Source organism: Mustelus asterias, chromosome 11 (genome assembly GCF_964213995.1).
Source record: "Mustelus asterias chromosome 11, sMusAst1.hap1.1, whole genome shotgun sequence".
Taxonomy (NCBI): Eukaryota; Metazoa; Chordata; class Chondrichthyes; order Carcharhiniformes; family Triakidae; genus Mustelus; species Mustelus asterias.
The window spans coordinates 77,439,257-77,462,016 of record NC_135811.1 but is presented as its reverse complement, the minus strand read 5'-3'; the positions used below and the strand labels follow the sequence as shown (position 1 = coordinate 77,462,016).

General features: G+C 41.5%; 4 protein-coding genes across 4 annotated transcripts; all 4 read right to left on the bottom strand.

Annotated features, from left to right (window-relative positions):
• Positions 1-1,986: 1,986 nt before the first annotated feature.
• On the bottom strand, positions 1,987-3,798 carry LOC144500944 (interferon a3-like). The gene is made up of 4 exons (XM_078224442.1): positions 3,667-3,798; positions 3,220-3,309; positions 2,187-2,420; positions 1,987-2,085 (listed from the first exon to the last, which is right to left on the bottom strand). The coding sequence occupies exons 1-4, from the start codon at positions 3,796-3,798 to the stop codon at positions 1,987-1,989; spliced, it is 555 nt and encodes a 184-aa protein (XP_078080568.1).
• A 2,876-nt stretch (positions 3,799-6,674) lies between these two features.
• On the bottom strand, positions 6,675-8,505 carry LOC144500943 (interferon alpha-21-like). Its single transcript, XM_078224441.1, has 4 exons — positions 8,374-8,505; positions 7,928-8,017; positions 6,882-7,115; positions 6,675-6,773 (listed from the first exon to the last, which is right to left on the bottom strand). The coding sequence occupies exons 1-4, from the start codon at positions 8,503-8,505 to the stop codon at positions 6,675-6,677; spliced, it is 555 nt and encodes a 184-aa protein (XP_078080567.1).
• Positions 8,506-14,103: 5,598 nt separating this feature from the next.
• On the bottom strand, positions 14,104-15,928 carry LOC144500942 (interferon a3-like). Its single transcript, XM_078224440.1, has 4 exons — positions 15,797-15,928; positions 15,350-15,439; positions 14,311-14,544; positions 14,104-14,202 (listed from the first exon to the last, which is right to left on the bottom strand). The coding sequence occupies exons 1-4, from the start codon at positions 15,926-15,928 to the stop codon at positions 14,104-14,106; spliced, it is 555 nt and encodes a 184-aa protein (XP_078080566.1).
• Positions 15,929-20,637: 4,709 nt separating this feature from the next.
• On the bottom strand, positions 20,638-22,465 carry LOC144500940 (interferon a3-like). Its single transcript, XM_078224438.1, has 4 exons — positions 22,334-22,465; positions 21,886-21,975; positions 20,845-21,078; positions 20,638-20,736 (listed from the first exon to the last, which is right to left on the bottom strand). The coding sequence occupies exons 1-4, from the start codon at positions 22,463-22,465 to the stop codon at positions 20,638-20,640; spliced, it is 555 nt and encodes a 184-aa protein (XP_078080564.1).
• Between the last annotated feature and the right edge of the window lie 295 nt (positions 22,466-22,760).

Here is a 22,760-nt window from a genome sequence, read left to right as displayed (position 1 = left end):
GTATTCTATTCTGGTGTCCCGGTCGTGGCCATTCGACCAGACCCATAAACAGATCCCGGGTTTCGGCACCAATTTGTTGTCGGTAAATAATACCTCTGAGACTAGTCGTGAGTCAAAGTACAGCAGTTTATTTTCACAAGCTTGTGGGAGAACTCCGATCCTAAAGAGGTTCTCTAAACTTCTCCCCAAATACAAGTTAAGAGCAGATATTTAGACATATATTTTCACCCCTGGTCACGTCCGCATTTTCTCATGATTATTGCTGCATCGGCGGTTCTGTCCTTCGCGTAGTCCGTGTAATCGTAGCCATCTCAAGGCTGCAACTGTCTGTTCTGTCGCCTCTATGTGGCGGACATCTGTGGTTTGTTTATCCAGCATACAAGATTATAAGTTTGCACAAACAAGTCAACTGAAGTACAGGGGCCTATATAACAATTTATATCAGTAAGGATAAATAGTATATAATAAATATATATGAATCTATTATTATACGATCACAGAAGGCATGCATGTAAGCTCCACCGTGTTAAACAGAAGTACATAATATAAGAGAACACAAAATAGATACTAGCTGGGTTAGCCACATTCCTGAACACAGCTAGCTGGGAAAATCATAAACTTGTGTACAACAGCAGGGACAGCTGCTTCTCTTATCTGTTTTTGGATACACGAAAACAAATTCTACAGACATGAAAACAAGTTCTACAATGCTTTTTACAAATCTCCAAATATTACAAAGTTCATTAACCCGTTCCCGTCTTCAGTAACTATCAACTACTCTTATTAGACTTGTATTTCTCGATATATTGTGGAGTTTCGTTTGATCTGACATTGTTAAATTTTCTCCATAACAATGCAGTTTTCTTTCCATTTAATTGACTTTGGTGTTGCAAAAAATTGAATCATTTGGTATCATGTAATATTTAGCCAAAATGTTTGAATCCTGAAAAAATACAATGACCCGATATAAATCTGAGTTGTGAACAGTCGGGATCTCCTCAATAGATACTAGTTTGCATTCATGCATGATTTCAAGAAATCAAAAATGCAAACACATCACACACTCAAACAAGAAAACTGACAATGTATTTAACATCAAATTGTTCAGGTTAAGAAACGGTTAAGTATTTAGAAAGGAGTATGTTTCTACAATACTTTTTAAACTAATGGTCTATACCCTGAGTAGATCAACAGCCTAATAGTCGGTCTGCATTTGAACAGCCACTGAAGACATTGTGGATCTGACAGAGGGCAGCACAGCTAATCCCAAATAAATAAATGCAACTTCTGAAAAAGTACCAGTATCTACACTGTGGCAATTAACAAGAGACACATATTTCGATGTTTTGTTTCGTATCTGCACACACTTATTTCCCCTTTGGGGAATAGTGGGGAAGTAATTTATTTGAATCCGCTCATAAGCATCGCTTCCAAAACCGACAAAGCCTTGGCATGGGATTTGATTCCGGAAGTTCTGGCTCAGAGGTTTTGGCGCTGTGCACTGGGCCGCACAAACTCCATAACCCAATGATTGAAATCTCTCACACAAGATGAACAGAAACACATCCAGCCGACATGGACATCAGTGTGGAAACGAAGACAACACCATGAAATTCAAAGTTTAAAATATTTATTGTGACACTGCAAATTGGGACATCTCGGATGCCTATAAATACAGTCTGTTACAATTTAAAACTGGTGTAAATAAATATATATCTTGCAGGCTCTCGCATCTACCAAATATTTTTAGATTTGAAATATATTCACACAGTGCATCCAGGTATAAATATTAGACTCATAAATTAAATATTAAAAAGTTATATTATTATTTCATCATGATATTATGTTGTACAATGGCCAATCTCACACTGGTAAACCGGCTTGTGCAGCTGACTGAACAATATAATTCTTCTATAAAAATTCTACAATCTTCAAATAAATAATCATTGTTCCCCAGTCTTCATTAAATATATCGATATAAATTCTTTAATTGCTTCCGCTGATTTGTGCCGTTATGAGAAGGAGCTGTTGTAATCGGCCTCTGGTCTCCGTGCGGATTATTTCCCAGGCACACTCACTGAATCCCTGAGAAATGGAAACATTGAGGGACATGGATTAGAGAATGAACAGATTTCAATGGGGTGAAAGAAATGACATGCCGGTAATCACACAGTCAATTGTCCCACCTGCTGTTTGAGAAACTTTTCCAGTTTCCTAAAGTAATTGTGAATGGCGGAATTTCTCCTCAGCCTGGATCCCGGGTTCCTGACACATTCTTCCAGCTCACTGAGCTGCCGATCCAGGAGCAGCCGGAAAAGTTCCACTTTGTCCCGGGCCCATGTGACTGAGCCCAGGTTCATACTGTAGATCTTGTTGATGTGGCGCACGGTTTGATGGAGAATCTTGATCTTGTCCGGTGTCTGGACAAATACACACGATGGCATTAGTAAACGCAGTTCTCCTTTAGCTGACTATTTTAAAAGAAGGTTATCTAAGACCACAACGTGATCTTGCTCAACTGGGTCACTGGTCCAAGAAATGGCAGATCGAGTAGAGAAGTGTTGGGGAGTCCAAAACTAGAGGGCATAGGTTTACGGGGTAGGGGAAAGATTGAAAAGGGACGTGAGGGGTAACTTTTTCACACAGACGGTGGTGCGTATATGGAATGGGCTCCCAGAGGAGGTGGCAAAAGCAGGATTTCATACAACATTTGAAAGTCATTTGGACAGGTACATGCGCAGGAAAGGTTTAGAGGGATATGGGCCAAACATAGGCCAATGGCACCAGTTAAGCTTAGGAAACCTGTTCGCAATGGACGATTCGGGCCGAAGGGCCTGTTTCCGTGCTGTATATCTCACTGATTCCACGATTACGCTGTAAAAGTGTAAGAATCTCGAATTTCAAAAGTCAACACCGTCTTTTCTGTGTGACAATTTTGATCATTATCAAACTGGTTACTGGTATTTTCCTCTTTTGGCGAGCAAATCTGATACTGACAGTATTTTGGGGTAAATGGAGAGAAGAAGGTCAAACTATTCCGCAGAATGTCTATCAGTCCCCAAAATGCTCAACGTTAAATTTTCAGTCTTACGACAATCAACAAAATAAAGTCTTTGCCTTTAAAAATCATTTATATTGTTCCAACTCTTAAGGTTGTGGATACATTCCCCACATATCTTATAACAGAATGATCAGACAGGTTACAAATTGCACACTCACCTGTAACCTCTTGATGAGCTGGTGCAGGTCCAGGGATTTGGTTTTCAGTGATTCTCTCGTTGCTGTACACTGGAATGGGAAGGGACCTCCCTGCAACAGGACAGAATGATGTCAGAACCGGTTCCAAGCTCACACTTCATAAGCGGTCCTTGCTCTCAGAAACTTGCCCCCAAAACCAACACGGTCATTCAACAACTTGTTGAAGCATTTTATCTCTCACATATTTTACTGACCATCCAAATAAATCACTCTTAGTAAAAACTGTTTCACATTTCCACACACTCCCTGCTATAGTTTGAAACTTCAATGTGCATTCCATCAAGGAGATGTTCTACATTTTTGGAAGAGAACAGATTTAATCTCAGCAATTCCTCGACAGGAGAGTATCCCGAGAAGCTGCGAGTTAAGATTGGTCACTCGAATCCCGGGATCTCTGTATAAACTCACCATGTCCCTAAGGGACCTTTGAGCATTCTTGTTAAGGACTTGCTGTAACTGCAGCCTCTGGCAATCCTGGCTCAGGATCCCGGGCAGCCAGATTAACAAAATCCACAGCCCGCAAACACTCGGAATAAACATGTTGAAACAACACAGGGTAAAGCAGCGATCAGAAATCACAGAAAGTGACTGGATCAGGGTTCAGTGCCGAACACAATATTAACACCAGCTGAACTCCTTCGCTGTTGGATTGAAAGGAATATTCATCCATTGTGTCCTTTTGAAGGTGTGAACCAGGATATTCCTTTGACGTTACAAAAATGAATCGATTTTGCTTCTAACCGCGGTGTGTTTTCAGGGAATCTTGTAACTTGTTTCCAGAAACGACTTCTTCATTTGAAACCTTTTTCACTTTCTGCTTAATTAAGAGAACGCATTATCTCTCATAAATTTGGATGCAAATATATCCTTTGATATTAAAAATCGGACAGATGTTAGCCAAACTTTTACCTCTGTTGCCCTTTGTTGGCCAGACTTAGATAAGCAATCCGTTAAAAAAATCATTTCATATGTTTTAAGATTCTAAAATGCGGAACCACCTTATCTCGGCAATTGCTAGACTCATAGTCATTGTAAACTGTTCGGAATTGGACTGGGATTTAAAATATTAGGCTGGGCTCTAACGGGGAAGAATGATGGGTTTGATGTGGCGGGGACGGTGAGAAGTGAATTGATTCAATGCCATTATGGAAACTGCACTAAAAATCCTGGATGCTCATTTAAACTCAAGGAATTTGTTTTATTCATTCGTGGGACATGGGCATCGCTGGCTGGCCAACGTTTGTTGCCCATCCTTAGTTGCCCGAGAGCAGTTGAGAGTCAACCACATTGCTGTGGATCTGGAGTCACATGTCGGCCAGACCAAGTAAGAATGACAGATTTCCTTCCATAAAGGACATGGTTGTAATGCCCTGGCTGTGTCAGTAAAAGTCATGATGTGGAGATGCCGGCGTTGGACTGGGGTAAACACAGTAAGAGTTTTAACAACACCAGGTTAACGTCCAACAGGTTTATTTGGTAGCAAATGTCACACTATCGGTAACCCCCACAGCTTGCCTCCTGGACTTGCAGAATCTCACTGGCTCATTCCAATTCTACCGACCGCCATTCTCAACTTCATATGGCAAATGCCTTTCAAAAACATATCCTACATTGTTGTGTCGATGACGGGGTGAAATGCAACATGCATTGGAAAATCCCTGATGGCCAAATAAATGGTGAGAAATGATAATGATGTGGGCAACGCAGATTTTTCTCTTCACTACGTGTATATGAAATAGTATACAATTTTTAAAAAATGATCATGCTTTAATGATATGCATAGTTGTACGTGCTCCAAAAAGACACAGTGCCGCAAAGCAATCTCGCACTGGAGGGAAATCCGAGAAATAATGCAGATGACAGGTATGCACTTTCATTCTTGTTAACCAATAAGTGGAAAGATACACTTTGTGCTCATTAATGGTCAGCGTTTCATTGGATATCACAAAATCTTTGCACTATGCAATTTCTTGCTAAGAGATGATCATCAATGTGTAAACAGGGCTTTGAGATGAATTCCCAGTGGAAACCCCTTCCTACCAAATGGAAGCGTTACGTTATCAGGAGACACATTCCCCCGAAAACAATCAGGTCACATCTGGACGACAGATCGCTAACAAACTATTTATTGCCCCCTGAACATCTGCTGATTGTGTTATGGTGCCACCCTGAATGGCAAGCTAAGCTTCACAGTCAGTAATCATTATACATTCTGCTTATACTTGTATTTCTCGATATATTGAGGGGTTTGTTTGAGCTGACTTTATTATTTTTTCTCTATAACAATGCCGTTTTATTTCCATTTGATTGACTTCGGTTTTGCGAATAATTGAATAATTTTGTATCATGTAATATTTAGCCAAAATGTTTGATTCTTGAAAAAAATACAATGACCCGATGTAAATCTGAGTTGCAAACAATCGGAAAAACTTCAATAGATATTTGTTTGCATTTATATATGATTTCAAGCAATCAAAAATTGCAAACACATCACAGTCAAACAAGAAAACTGATCATGTATTTAGCATCAAAGTGTTCAGGTTAAGAAACGGTTAAATATTGAGAATGGAGTATGTTTCTACTATGCTGTTACACTAATGGTCTATAACCTGAGTAGATCACCTGGTGCTCATTGATACTGGGTGTGCATTTGAACAGCAATTGAATATATTTCGGTTCTGACAGAGGACAGCATAGCTAATCCCGGGCTCAAAGAAGTAAATGCAACTTCTCGAAATGTACCAGTTTCTATTCTGTAGCTATTAACAAGAGACACATATTTCGATGTTTTGTTTCGTATCTGCACACACTTATTTTTCCTTTGGGACAATAGTGCGGAAGTAATTCATTTGAATCGCTAATAAACATCATTTCCAGAACTGACATAGTCATTCCAAACTTGATTTCGGAATTTCTGGCTCAAAGGGTTTGGCGCTGTGCACAAACTTCATAACCCAATGACTTAAATCTCTCAAACAAGATGAACAGAAACACCCAGCCGACATCGACATCAATTTGGAAACGAAGACAACATCATGAAATTCAAAGTTCAAAATATTTATTGTAAAACTGCAATTTGGGACACATTTGATGCCAATAAATACAGTCTATTACAATATAAAACTGGTGTCAATAAATATATATCTTGCAGCCTCTCTCGCATTCATCAAATACTCTTAGATTTGAAATATATTCACACAGTGCATCCAGGTATAAATATTAGACTCACAAGTTAAATATTAAAAAGTTATATTATTATTTCGTTATGATATTACGTTGTACAATGGCCAATCTCACACTGGGAAACCGGCTTGTGCAGATGACTGAACAATATAATCCTTCTATAAAAATTCTACAATCTTTAAATAAATAATCACTGTTCCCCAGTCTTCATTAAATATATCGTTAGAAATTCTTTAATTGCTTCCGCTGATTTGTGCCGTTATGAGAAGGAGCTGTTGTAATCGGCCTCTGGTCTCCGTGCGGATTATTTCCCAGGCACACTCACTGAATCCCTGAGAAATGGAAACATTGAGGGACATGGATTAGAGAATGAACAGATTTCAATGGGGTGAAATAATCTACATGCCGGTAATCACACAGTCAATTATCCATTGTCCCACCTGCTGTTTGAGAAACTTTTCCAGTTTCCTAAAGTAATTGTGAATGGTGGAGTTTCTCCTCAGCCTGGATCCCGGGTTCCTGACACATTCTTCCAGCTCACTGAGCTGCCGATCCAGGAGCAGCCGGAAATGTTCCACTTTGTCCTGGGCCCATGTGACTGAGCCCAGATTCATGCTGTAGATCTTGTTGATGTGGCGCAGGGTTTGATGGACAATCTGGATCCTGTCCTGAGTCTGGACAAAATATACATAACGACATTGGTGAGGACATTTCTCCTTTTACTGACTATTTTAATAGAAGGTTATCTGAGACTACAACGTGATCTTGATCAACTTTGTCCAGTGGTCCGAGTAATGTCAGATTGGATACAGGAGTGTAGGGGAGTCCTAAACTAGAGAGCATAGGTTTACGGGGGAGGTGAAAAATTTAAAAGGAACCTGAGGGGCAGCTTTTTCACACAGAGGGTGGTGCGTGTATGGAATGAGCTGCCAGAGGAGGTGGTAGAGGCGGGGACAATTACAACATTTAAAAGACATTTGGAAGTACATGGTTAGGGAAAAGATTAGAGGGATATGGGTCAAACGCAGACAAATGGGACTATTTCAGTTTAGGGAACCTGGTCGCCGTGGGCTAGTTGGGCCGAAGGGTCTGTTTCCGTGCTGTATATCTCCCTGACTCTGTATATCTACAGCTGTAGAAGTTTAAGAAGCTCGAATTTAAAAAGTCAATACCGCCTTTTGTGGTGGCAATATTGATCATTATCAAACTTGTTCCTGTTATCTTCCTCTTTTGGCGAACTAACTTGAAGCAATTTGGGGCAAGTGGAGAGAAGAGGGACAAAGTAATCCGCAGAATGTCTGTCGGTTCCCCAAAATGCTCAACATTAAATTTTCAGTCTTATGATTGTCAACAAAATAAAGCCTTTGCCTTTAAAATGTCATTTACATTGTTCCTACTGTTGGGGATGTGTACACATTCCCCACATATCTATTACACCTGGCAGCATGAACAGAATGATCAGACAGGTTGCAAAGTGCACACTCACCTGTAACCTCTTGATGAGCTGGTGCAGGTCCAGGGATTTGGTTTTCAGTGATTCTCTCGTTGTTATACACTGGAATGGGAAGGGACCTCCCTGCAACAGGACAGAATGATGTCAGAACCGGCTCCAAGCGCACACTTCACAAGCGGTCCTTACTCTCAGAAACGTGCCCCCAAAACCAGGAAAGTGCTCAAGAACTTGCATAAGTATTTTATCTCTCACATATTTAACTGACCATCCAACTGAATCACTCTAAGTATAAAGTGTTTCACATTTCCACACACTTCCTTCTCTACTTTAATACTTCAATTTTCATTCCATCAAGGAGATGTTCTACATTTTTATTAGAATACAGATTCAATCTCAGCAATTCCTCGACAGGAGACTATTCCGAGAACCTGCGAGTTAAGATTGGTCACTCGAATCCCCGGACCTCTGCATAAACTCACCATGTCCCTCAGGGACCTTTGAGCATTCTTGTTAAGGACTTGCTGTAACTGCAGCCTCTGGCAATCCTGGCTCAGGATCCCGGGCAGCCAGATTAACAAAATCCACAGCCCGCAAACACTCGGAACAAACATGTTGAAACACCACAGGGTAAAGCAGCGATCAGAAAACACAGAAAGTGACTGGATCGGGGTTCAGTGCCGAACACAATATTAACACCAGCTGAACTCCTTCGCTGTTGGATTGAAAGGAATATTCATCCATTGTGTCCATTTGAAGGTGTGAACCAGGATATTCCTTTGACGTTACAAAAACGAATCGATTTTGCTTCTAACCGCGGTGTGTTTTCAGGGAATCTTGTAACTTGTTTCCAGAAACGACTTCTTCATTTGAAACCTTTTTCACTTTCTGCTTAATTATGAGAGAGCATTATCTCTCATAAATTTGGATGCAAACCTATACTTCGAAATTAAAAACCGGACAGATCTTACCCAAAATTTCACATCTGGTAGCCATTTGCTGACCAGACTTAGATAAGGAATTCGTTAAAAAAAATCATCTCATATGTTTTAAGATTCTAAAATGCGGAACCATTTTACATGCGGATCTGCTCCGCTCACACTCAGTGTAATCTGTTAGGAATTGGGTTGGGGCGGGGCGAATATTAATATATTCGGATTTGTTCTGACAGGTACGAATACTATGTTTGAAGTGCCGGGGAAGGTGGGAAGTGAATTGTTTCAATCCCTTCATGGAAGGTGCACTGTAAATCCTTGAAGCTAATTTAAACTCGAGGATTTTGGCTGTAAAGTCGTGACTGTGTAATTAGTTTTCAGTATTCACTAACGAACTCGATGGAGTGGAGATGCCGGTGTTGGACTGGGGTGGGCAGAGTAAGACGTCTCACAACACCAGGTTAAAGTCCAACAGGTTTATTTGGTAGCACGAGAGCTTTCGGAGCGCTTCATCAGGTGATTAGAGAGTTGGATTCACAAACAAGGCACATATAGACACAGACTCAATTGCAAGATAATGGTTGGAATGCGTGCCTTAACCGGGAATCAAGTCTTTACAGGTGCAGACAATGCGAGTGGAGAGAGGGTTAAGCACAGGTTAAAGAGGTGTGAATTGTCTCAAGTCAGGACGGTTACTAAGATTTTGCAAGCCCAGGCCAAATGCTGGGGGTTACACGTAGTGTGACATGAACACAGGATCCCGTTTGAGGCCATCCTCATGTGTGAAAGAAATAAAAAATCATTTTGGAAGAAATAATATAGGGAGGAGTTATACAATAAATGGCAGAGCCATCAAGAGTATAGAAACACAGAGGGACCTAGGTGTGTAAGTCCACAAATCCTTGACGGTGGCAACACAGGTGGAGAAGGTGCTGAAGAAGGCATATGGTATGCTTGCCTTTATAGGACGGGGTAAAGAGTTAAAAGCTGGAGTCTGATGATGCAGTTGTATAGAACGCTGGTTTGGCCACATTTGGAGTAGTGCATCCAGTTCTGGTCGGCGCACTACCAGAAGGACGTGGAGGCATTAGAGTGCAGAGAAGGTTTACTAGGATGTTGCCTGGTATGGAGGGTCTTAGCTATGAGGAGAGATTGGGTAAACTGGGGTTGTTCTCCCTGGAAAGATGGAGAATGAGGGGAGATCTAATAGAGGTGTACAAGATTATGAAGGGGATAGATAGGGTGAACGGTCGGAAGCTTTTTCCCAGATCAGAAGTGACGATCACGAGGAGTCACGGGCTCAAGGTGAGAGGGGCGAAGTATAACTCAGATATTAGAGGGATGTTTTTTACACAGAGGGTGGTGGGGGCCTGGAATGCGCTGCCAAGTAGGGTGGTTGGGGCCGACACGCTGACATCGTTTAAGACTTACCTGGATAGTCACATGAGCAGTCTGGGAATGGAGGGATACAAACAATTGGTCTAGTTGGACCAAGGAGCGGCACAGGCTTAGAGGGCCGAAGGGCCTGTTTCCTGTGCTGTACTGTTCTTTGTTCTTTGTATGCGGAACTTGGCTATCAGTTTCTGCTTGGCAATTCTGCTTTGCCGTGTGTCTTGAAGGCCGCCTTGGATAACGCTTACCCAAAGATTGGAGGCTGAATGCCCTTGACTGCTGAAGTGCTCCCCGACTGGAAGGGAACACTCCTGCCCGGGGATTGTTGAGTGGTGTCGATAGAATCATGGAATTTGACTTCCATTGAAAACCAATGGGCCTGCCAATCGGGGACTGGGCGTTGAGTTCGCTCCCATCTCCCCTTAAAGTCTGTCCCCTTTATTCCACCCCAACAGACATCCATTTATGGTGGAGCTAACTTCTTAGACTGTTATTGAAAAAACAGAGTCCATTGTGAATGTGCGTGACTAGTTAGTGTGCAGAAGATTGTGGGTCCTGTAATATCCTCACACACTGACTGTTAAAATGCACCAATGGATAATGAGCAGAAACTGGGCGCAATACTGGGTAATTTACCGCTCTTTACCTCACAGCCGATTTTCACACCTCATCCACAATCACAGCCTCGAGCACTAATCCTACTGGAGTTCTGGAAACATTCCTGACATGATTGGCTCAGCTACTCACCAACTTAATCAGCTGAGACTTTTTTCTTTGTAGATAACCCAATATTAATATAAAGGCACCACGACTGAAGTTTGACATCTAACTCTAGCCTCATTCAACATTTAGAATAAGTTAAACGACTAGAGGATCAATGTTACTCTCTCATTGAATTACTTTGGGTGATTTCAGGTCACGGTGACACAGTAACGCTTGGGTCTCCTGCCTGATTCGCCTTTACCCTCTCCACTCCTCCGGCAGGATCTATTGGGTGGATGTTAACTTTTCCTGATATTTCCTATCTTTCTTTCCTCGCCATCAAATAGTGAGGAACGAATTTCACTTCCAAACTTGTAGCTGCTTAGATATTGAGAAAAATACAGTAAGTAGTCTCACAACACCAGGTTAAAGTCCAACAGGTTTATTTGGTAGCACGAGCTTTCGGAGGGTTGCGCCTTCATCAGGTGAAACTACTTATTGTGCCTATCCCTGTCCAACGCTGGCAACTCCACATCGAGAAAAATATAAGAACAGGGCGGTAACTGATTCCAAACTAGAAAGAGTGTAGAGAGATGCGATCAGCAAGTCCAGATGAAGCCAGCTATGGTCAAAACGGTTCATGTACTTGGCATTTCTGGCTGAAAGTGGTAAAAGTTTCAACCCTCTATTTCGCTCTGCCATGCTTGCTGCACCGTTGAGCATTGGGAATGTTTGTGGAGCACCGCACTCCATTGATTGTTCATCTATCCACCGCCATTCTCGACGGCAGAGGACAAATGCCTTTCAAAAAACATACCCTACATTGTTGTGTCGATGATGGGGTGAAATGCATCATGCAGTGGTAAATCCCTGATGGCCAAAAATATGGTGAGAAATGTCAATAATGTGGGCAACGCAGATTTTTCTCTTCATGCATGTATATAAAATTGTATGCAATTTTAAAAAAATGATATTGCTTTGGTGTTACGCATAGTTGTAATTGCTCCAAAAAGACACAGTGCCGCAAAACAATCTCGCACTGGAGGGAAATTCGAGAATTAATGCAGATGACAGTTTTGCACTTTCATTCTTGTTAACCAATAAGTGGAAAGGCATCTTTTGTGCTCATTAATGCTCAGCGTTTCATTGGATATCACAAAATCTTTGTACAATGCCATTTCTTGCTCAGAGATGATCATCAATGTGTAGACTGGGGATTGAGATGAATTCCCAGTGGAAACACCTTCCTCCCCAAATGGAAGCGTTACGTTATCAGGAGATACGTTCCCCCGAAAACAATCAGGTCACATCTGGACGACTGATTGGCAACAAACCATTTAGTTCCCCCTGAACATCTTTTGATTTGATTTATTATTGTCACATATATTAACATACAGAGATAAGTATTGTTTCTTGCGCGCTATACAGACAAGGCATACCATTCATCGAGAAGGAAACGAGAGAGTGCAGAATGTAGTGTTACAGTCATAGCTAGGGTGCAGAGAAAGATCAACTTAATACAACGTAAGTCTATTCAAAAGTCTGACAGGGAGCAGTGAAGTAGCTATTCTTGAGCCGGTTGATTTTTGTATCTTTTTCCCAAGGGAAGAAGGTGGAAGAGAGAATAAGTGGGGTGCGTGGGGTCCTTGATTACGCTGGCTGCTTTTCCGAGGCAGCGGGAGGTGTAGACAGAGTCAATGGATGGGAAGCTGGTATGTGTGATGGATTGGGCTACATTCACGACCTTTTGTAGTTCCTTGCGGTCTTGGGTAGAGCAAGAGCCATACCAAGCTGCGATACAACCAGAAAGAATGCTTTCTATGATGCATCTGTAAAAGTTGGTGAGACTCGTAGCTGACATGCCAAATTTCTTTAGTCTTGTGAGAAAGTAGAGGCGTGGCACTGTAACACAATCTGCTGATTGTGTTACAGTGCCACACTGAATGGAAAGCTAAGCTTCAGTCAGTAACTATCAGCTATTCCGATTCTACTTGCAATTCTCGATATGAGGCATTTATTTGATCTGACTTTGTGACCTTTTCTCGATAACAATGCCGTTATATTTCCATTTAGTTGGCTTCGGTGTTGCGAATAATTGAATCATTTTGTATCATGTAATATTAAGCCAAAATGTTTGATTCTTGAAAAAAATACAATGACCCGATGTAATCTCAGTTGTGAACAGTCGGAATCTCTTCAATAGATATTTGTTTGTCTTTATACATGATTTCAAGAAATCAAACATTGCAAACAGATCACACACTCAAACAAGAAAACTGACAATGTATTTATCATCAAAGTGTCCAGGTTAAGAAACAGTTAAATATTGAGAATGGAATATGTTTCTACTATGCTGTTTACACTAATGGTCTTTAACCTGAATAGATCAACACCTTAATAGTGCATTTGAACATCAATTGAATGCATTGCGGATCTGACAGAGGACAGCACAGCTAACCCTGGCCTCAAATAAGAATATGCAACTTCTGGAAATGTACCAGTTTCTGTAGCTATTAACAAGAGACACACATTTCGATGTTTTGTTTCGTATCTGCACACACTTATTTCCCCTTTGGGGCAATAGTGCGGTAGTAATTCATTTGAATCCGCTCATAAACATCGCTTCCAGAACCGACACAGTCTTGGCGTGGGACTTGAATTCGGAAGTTCTGGCTCAGGGGATTTGGTGCTGTGTACTGATCCGCACAACCTCCATAACACAATGACTTTAATCTCTCACACAAGATGAACAGAAACACACCCAGCCGACATCGACATCAGTGTGGAAACGAAGAGAACATCATGAAATTCAAAGTTTAAAATATTTATTGTGAAACTGCAATTTGGGACACATTTGATTCCAATAAATACAGTCTATTACAATATAAAACTGGTGTCAATAAATATATATCTTGCAGCCTCTCTCGCATTCATCAAATACTTTTAGATTTGAAATATGGTCACACAGTGCATCCAGGTATAAATATTAGACTCATAAATTAAATATTAAAAAGTTATATTATTATTTCATTCAGATATTATGTTGTACAATGGCCATTCCCACACTGGTAAACCGGCTTGTGCAGCTGACTGAACAATATAATCCTTCGATAAAAATTATACAATCTTTAAATAAATAATCACTGTTCCCCAGTCTTCATTAAATATATCGATAGAAATTATTTAATTGCTTCCGCTGATTTGTGCCGTTATGAGAAGGAGCTGTTGTAATCGGCCTCTGGTCTCCGTGCGGATTATTTCCCAGGCACACTCACTGAATCCCTGAGAAATGGAAACATTGAGGGACATGGATTAGAAAATGAACAGATTTCAATGGGGTGAAAGAAATTACATGCCGGTAATCACACAATCAATTATCCATTTTCCCACCTGCTGTTTGAGAAACTTTTCCAGTTTCCTAAAGTAATTGTGAATGGCGGAGTTTCTCCTCAGCCTGGATCCCGGGTTCCTGACACATTCTTCCAGCTCACTGAGCTGCCGATCCAGGAGCAGCCGGAAATGTTCCACCTTATCCCGGGACCATGTGACTGAGCCCAGATTCATGCTGTAGATCTTGTTGATGTGGCGCAGGGTTTGGAGGACAATCTGGATCCTGTCCTGAGTCTGGACAAAATATACACAACGACATTATTGAGGACATTTCTCCTTTAGCTGATTATTTAAATAGAAGGTTATTTAAGACGACAACGTGATCTTGATCAACTGGGTCATTGGTCCAAGGAATAGCAGATTGAGTGGAGAAGTGTACAGGAGTCCAAAACTAGAGGGCATAGATTTAAGGGAGAGGGGAAAGCTTTAAAAGCTACCTGAGGGGCAACTTTTTCACAAAGAGGATGGTGCGTATATGGAATGCGAGGAGGTGGCAGAAGCAGGATTTATTACATTTGAAAGACATTTGGACAGGTACATGCATAGGAATGGTTTAGAGGGAAATGAGCCAAACACAGCCAAATGGGGCCAGTTCAGTTTAGGAAACCTGGTCGCAATGGACGATTTGGGCCGAAGGGCCTGTTTCCGTGCTGTATATCTCTCTGATTCCACGTTTACGCAGTAAAAGTACAAGAAGCTCGAATTTCAAAAGACAACACCGTCTTTTCTGTGTGACAATTTTGATCATTATCAAACTGGTTACTGGTATTTTCCTCTTTTGGCGAGTAAATCTGATACTGACAGCATTTTGGGGTAAATTGAGCGAGGATGGTCAAAATATTCCGCAGAATGTCTGTCAGTTTCCAAAACACTCAACATTAAATTTTCAGTCTTACGAGAATCAACAAAATAAACCCTTTGCCTTTAAAAATCATTTACATTGTTCCTACTGTTGGGGGTGTGTATACAGTCCCCACATATCTATTATACCTGGTAGCATTAACAGAATGATCAGACAGGTTACAAATTGCACACTCACCTGTAACCTCTTGATGAGCTGGTGCAGGTCCAGGGATTTGGTTTTCAGTGACTCTCTCGTTGCTGTACACTGGAATGGGAAGGGACCTCCCTGTAACAGGACAGAATGATGTCAGAACCGGCTCCAAGCTCACACTTCACAAGCAGTCCTTACTCTCAGAAACTTGCCCCCAAAACCAACACGGTCATTCAACAACTTGTTGAAGCATTTTATCTCTCACATATTTTACTGACCATCCAAATAAATCACGCTTAGTAAAAACTGTTTCACACTTCCACACACTTCCTTCTATATTTTAATAGCTCAATGTGTATTCTATCAAGGAGATGTTCTACGTTTTTGGAAGAGACCAGATTTAACCTCAGCAATTCCTCGACAGGAGATTATCCCGAGAACCTGCGAGTTAAGATTGGTTACTCGAAACCGCGGACCTCTGCATAAACTCACCATGTCCCTCAGGGACCTTTGAGCATTCTTGTTAAGGATTTGCTGTAACTGCAGCCTCTGGCAATCCTGGCTCAGGATCCCGGGCAGGCAGATTAACAAAATCCACAGCCCGCAAACACTCGGAATAAACATGTTGAAACAACACAGGGTAAAGCAGCGATCAGAAATCGCAGAAAGTGACTGGATCGGGGTTCAGTGCCGAACACAATATTAACACCAGCTGAACTCCTTCGCTGTTGGATTGAAAGGAATATTCATCCATTGTGTCCATTTGAAGGTGTGAACCAGGATATTCCTTTGACGTTACAAAAATGAATCGATTTTGCTTCTAACCGCGGTGTGTTTTCAGGGAATCTTTTAACTTGTTTCCAGAAACGACTTCTTCATTTGAAACCTTTTTCACTTTCTGCTTAATTAAGAATGAAATTTCTCTCCAATAAATTAGGATGCAAAGATACTCTTTGATATTAAAAATCGGACAGATGCTACCCAAACTTTTACCTCTGTTGCCCTTTGTTGGCCAGACTTAGATAAGCAATCCGTTAAAAAAAATCATTTCATATGTTTTAAGATTCTAAAATGCGGAACCACCTTATCTCGGCAACTGCTACGCTCACAGTCAGTGTAAACTGTCCGGAATTGGATCGGGGGTTAAAATATTAGTCTGGATTCTAACAGAGAAGAATGATGGGTTTGATGTGGCGGGGAAGGTGCGGAGTGAATTGATTCAATGCCTTTATGGAAGCTGCACTAAAAATCCTGGATGTTTATTTAAACTCAGTGATTTTGTTTTATTCATTCGTGGGACATGGGCATCGGCGGCTGGCCAGCGTTTGTTGCCATCTTTAGTTGCCCGAGAGCAGTTGAGAGTCAACCACATTGCTCTGGATCTGGAGTCACATGTCGGCCAGACCAAGTAAGAATGGCAGATTTCCTTCCATAAAGGACATGGTTGTAATGTCCTGACTCTGTAATTAAGTATTCACTAAACAACTCGATGGAGTGATGGAATTTGACTTCCACTGAAAACCAATGGGCCTGCCAATAGCAGACTGGCTGTTGAGTTTGTTCCCATCTCCCCTTAAAGTCTGTCCCCCTCATTCCTCCCCAACAGACATTCATTCATGGTGGAGCTAACTGCGCAGACTGTTATTTCACAAAGAGGCCATTGTGAATGCGCTTGACTGGTTAGTCAGCAGGAGGTTGTTGGTCCTGAACTATCCTCACAGCACACACAGATCGACTGCAAAAATGCATCAATGGATAATGAGCAGAAACTGGATACAATACGGACTAATTTACTCTGCTTTACCTCGCGGCCCATTATAACCCTTCTGCCACAATCACAGCCAAGGGCAATAACCTTATCGGAATTGATTCTGGAAACATTCATGACATGATTGGCTCACCTACTCATGAACTTAATCAATTGAGACCTGCTTCTTTGTAGAGACACCAATGTTAATATAAAGACGCGATGCTTGAAGATTAACTTCTAGCTCGAGCCTAATAGAGCATTTAGAACAAGTTAAATGACGAACGGATCAATGCGCTGTCTGAATCATTGTGAGACATTTCAGGTCACGGTGACACAGTAACTCTTGGGTCTCCTGCCTCATTCTCCTTTACCCTCTCCACCCCTCCGGCAGGGTCTACTGGGGTGAATGTTAACTTTTCCTGATACTTCCTGTCTTTTTTTCCTCGCCATCAAGTAGTGAAGAACGAAGGTCACTTCCAAACTTGCAGCTGCTTAGATATTGAGAGAAGTATAGGAACAGGGCCGGAATGCGTTCCAAACCAGGATAGAGTTTTGAGAGATGCGATCGGCAAGTCCAGCTGAAGCCGGCGGAGGCAAAACACCTCATTACTTGGCATTTCTGGCTGAAAGTGGCAACAATTGCAACCCTCTATTTCGCACTGCCATGCCTGCTGCACCGGTGATTTTGATTTGATTTATGGTCACGTGTATTGGTATACCGTGAAAAATATTGTTTCTTGCTCGCTATATAGACAAAGCATACCGTTCATATATAAGCAATGGAGAGAGTGTTACAGTCATAGCTAGGGTGTAGAGAATGATCAACTTAATATGAGGTAGGTCCATTCAAAAGTCTGATGGTAGCAGGGAAATGTTCTTGAGTTTGTTGGTACGTGTCCTCAGATTTTTGTATCATTTCCCGACAGAACAAGGTAGTAGAGCGTATTTCTGGCATGTATGGGGTCCTTAATTATGCTGGCTGCTTTTCCGAGGCTGCGGGAAGTGTAGACAGTGTCAATGGATGGGGGGCTGGTTTGAGTGATGGACTGGCATTCGTTCAGGAGACTTTGTAATTTCCTGCAATCTTGGATGGAGCAGGAGCCATACCAAGCTGTGACACAACCAGAAAGAATGCTTTCTAGGGTGCATCTGTAAAGGTTGGTGAGAGTTGTAGTGGACATACCAAATTTCCTTCGTCTTTTCAGAAGGTAGAGGCATTGGTGGGCTTTCTGAACTATAGTGTCAGCAGGTGGGCTGGACACCTAAAAACGTGAAGCTCTCAACCATTTCTAGTTCATCCCCACTGATGTAAACAGGGGCATGTCTTCCACTACATTTCCTGAAGTCGATGACTATCCCGATTGTTTAGTCGACATTGAGTGAGAGATTATTGTTGTCACACCAGTTCGCCAGATTCTCTATCTCCTTTCGGTACTCCATCTCATCATTGTTTGAGGTCCGACCTATTATCATGGCGTCAACAGCAAACTTGAAAATCGAGTTGGAGGCGAATTTGGCCACACGGTCATCGATGTATAACAGGTATAGTAGGGGGCTGAGAACACAGCCTCGTGGGGCACCGGTGTTGAGGATGGTCGTGGAGGAGGCGATGTTGCCTTTCCTTACTGATTGTGAGTAAGGATGTTCAGGATGCAGTCGCAGAGGGAGGAGCTGAGGCCCAGGCCACGGAGTTTGGAGATGAGTAATTGGGATGATGGTGGAGCACCGTATCTCGTTGGTTGTTTGACTATCGACCACCATTCTCAACTTCATATGGCAAATGCCTTTCAAAAACATAGCCTACATTGTTGTGTCGATGATGGGGTGAAATGCAACATGCATTGGAAAATCCCCGATGGCCAAAAGGATGGTGAGAAATGACAATAATGTGGGCAACGCTGATTTTTCTCTTCACTATATGTATATGAAATAGTATACAATTTTATACAAAATGATAATACTTTAATGATATGCATAGTTGTAAGTGCTCCAAAAAGACACAGTGCCGCAAAGCAACTTCGCACTGGAGGGAAATTCGAGAAATAATGCAGATGACGGTATGCACTTTCATTCTTGTTAACCAATAAGTGGAAAGGTACACTTTGTGCTCATTAATGGTCAGTGTTTCATTGGATATCGCAAAATCTTTGCACTATGCAATTTCTTGCTAAGAGATGATCATCAATGTGTAGACAGGGCATTGAGATGAATTCCCAGTGGAAACCCCTTCCTACCAAATGGAAGCGTTACGCTATCAGGAGACACATTGCCCCGAAAACAATAAGGTCACATCTGGACGACTGATCGCCAACAAACTATTTATTTCCCCCTGAACATCTGCTGATTGTGTTGTGGTGCCACCCTGAATGGAAAGCTAAGCTTCACCGTCAATTATACATTCTGATTATAGTTGTATTTCTCGATATATTGAGGGGATTCTTTGAGCGGACTTTATTACTTTTTCTCTATAACAATGCCGGTTCATTTCCATTTCGTTCACTTCGGAATTGTGAATAATTGAATCATTTTGTACCATGTAATATTTAGCCAAAATGTTTGATTGTTGAAAAAAAATACAATGACCTGATGTAAATCTGAGTTGCAAACAGTCGGAATCTTTTCGATAGATATTTGTTTGCATTTGTACATGATTTCAAGAAATCAAAAATTGCAAACACAACACAGTCAAAGAGGAAAACTGATAATATATTTAACATCAAAGCGTTCAGGTTAAGGAACGGTTAAATATTGAGAATGGAGTATGTTTCTCCGATGCTGTTTACATTAATGGTCTATAACCTGAGTAGATCACCAGGTGCTCATTGACAGTGGGTGTGCATTTGAACAGCAATTGAATACATTTCGGTTCTGACAGAGGATAGCACAGCTAATCCCGTGCTCAAAGAGGTAAATGCAACTTCTCGAAATGTACCAGTTTCTATTCTGCAGCTATTAACAAGAGACACATATTTCGATGTCTTATTTCGTATCTGCACACACTTTAGGACAATAGTGCGGAAGTAATTCATTTGAATCCGCTCATAAACATCATCCAGAACAGATAGAGTCTTGGCGTGGGACATGAATTCGGAAGCACTGGGCCCCCCAAACTCCATAACCCAGTGATTGAAATCTCTCACATAAGATGAACAGGAACACCCAGCTGACATCGACATCAATGTGTAAACGAAGACAACATCATGAAATTCAAAGTTCAAATATTTATTGTGAAACTGTAATTTGGGACACATCTGATGCCAATAAATACAGTCTATTACAATATAAAACTGCTGTAAATAAATATATATCTTGCAGCCTCTCGCATTCATCAAATATTTTTAGTTTTGAAATAGGTTCACACAGTGCATCCAGGTATGAATATTAGACTCATAAATTAAATATTAAAAAGGTATATTATTATTTCATTCTGATATTATGTTGTACAATGGCCATTCTCACACTGGTAAACCAAACCGGCTTGTGCAGCTGACTGAACAATATAATCCTTCGATAAAAATTATACAATCTTTAAATAAATAATTACTGTTCTTTGTCTTCATATAAATATATCGATAGAAATTCTTTAATTGCTTCCGCTGATTTGTGCCGTTATGAGAAGGAGCTGTTGTAATCGGCCTCTGGTCTCAGCGCGGATTATTTCCCAGGCACACTCACTGAATCCCTGAGAAATGGAAACATTGAGGGACATGGATTAGAGAATGAACAGATTTCAATGGGGTGAAAGAAACGACATGCCGGTAATCACACAGTCAATTATCCATTGTCCCACCTGCTGTTTGAGAAACTTTTCCAGTTTCCTAAAGTAATTGTGAATGGTGGAGTTTCTCCTCAGCCTGGATCCCGGGTTCCTGACACATTCTTCCAGCTCACTGAGCTGCCGATCCAGGAGCAGCCGGAAATGTTCCACCTTGTCCCGGGCCCATGTGACTGAGCCCAGATTCATGCTGTAGATCTTGTTGATGCGGCGCAGGGTTTGGTGGACAATCCGGATCCTGTCCTGAGTCTGGACAAAATATACACAACGACAATATTGAGGACATTGCTCCTTTAGCTGATTATTTAAATAGGAGGTTATTTAAGACGACAACGTGATCTTGATCAACTGGGTCATTGGTCCAAGAAATAGCAGATTGAGTAGAGAAGTGTGCAGGAGTCCAAAACTAGAGGGCATAGATTTAAGGGAGAGGGGAAAGCTTTAAAAGCTACCTGAGGGGCAACTTTTTCACACAGAGGATGGTGCGTATATGGAATGAGAGGAAGTGGCAGAAGCAGGAATTATTACAACATTTGAAAGTCATTTGGACAGGTACATGCATAGGAAAGGTTTAGAGGGATATGGGCCAAACACAGGCAAATGGGGCCAGTTCAGTTTAGGAAACCTGGTCGCAATGGACGATTTGGGCCGAAAGGCCTGTTATCGTGCTGTATATCTCTCTGATTCCACGTTTACGCAGTAAAAGTGTAAGAATCACGAATTTCAAAAGTCAACACCGTCTTTTCTGATGACAGTTTTGATCATTATCAAACTGGTTACTGGTATTTTCCTCTTTTGGCGAGCAAATCTGGTACTGACAGCATTTTGGGGTAAATGGAGAGAAGAAGGTCAAACTATTCCGCAGAATGTCTATCAGTTTCCAAAAGACTCAACGTTAAATTTTCAGTCTTACGAGAATCAACAAAATAAAGCCTTTGCCTTTAAAAATCATTTACATTGTTCCTACTGTTGGGGATGTGTACACATTCCCCACATATCTATTACACCTGGCAGCATTAACCGAATGATCAGACAGGTTGCAAAGTGCACACTCACCTGTAACCTCTTGATGAGCTGGTGCAGGTCCAGGGATTTGGTTTTCAGTGATTCTCTCGTTGCTGTACACTGGAATGGGAAGGGACCTCCCTGCAGCAGGACAGAGTGACTGTCAGAACTGGCTCCAAGCTCACACTTCACAAGCGGTCCTTACTCTCAGAAACTTGCCCCCAAAACCAGCACGGTCATTCAACAACTTATTGAAACATTTTATCTCTCACATATTTTACTGACCATCCAAACAAATCACTCTTAGTAAAAAGTGTTTCACATTTCCACACACTTCCTTCTATATTTTAATAGTTCAATGTGCATTCCATCAAGGAGATGTTCTACGTTTTTGGAAGAGACCAGATTTAATCTCAGCAATTCCTCGACAGGAGATTAACCCGAGAACCTGCGAGTTAAGATTGGTTACTCGAATCCGCGGACCTCTGCATAAACTCACCATGTCCCTCAGGGACCTTTGAGCATTCTTGTTAAGGACTTGCTGTAACTGCAGCCTCTGGCAGTCCTGGCTCAGGATCCCGGGCAGGCAGATTAACAAAATCCACAGCCCGCAAACACTCGGAACAAACATGTTGAAACAACACAGGGTAAAGCAGCGATCAGAAATCACAGAAAGTGACTGGATCGGGGTTCAGTGCCGAACACAATATTAACACCAGCTGAACTCCTTCGCTGTTGGATTACAAGGAATATTCATCCATTGTGTCCATTTGAAGGTGTGAACCAGGATATTCCTTTGACGTTACAAAAACGAATCGATTTTGCTTCTAACCGCGGTGTGTTTTCAGGGAATCTTTTAACTTGTTTCCAGAAACGACTTCTTCATTTGAAACCATTTTCACTTTCTGCTTAATTAAGAATGAAAT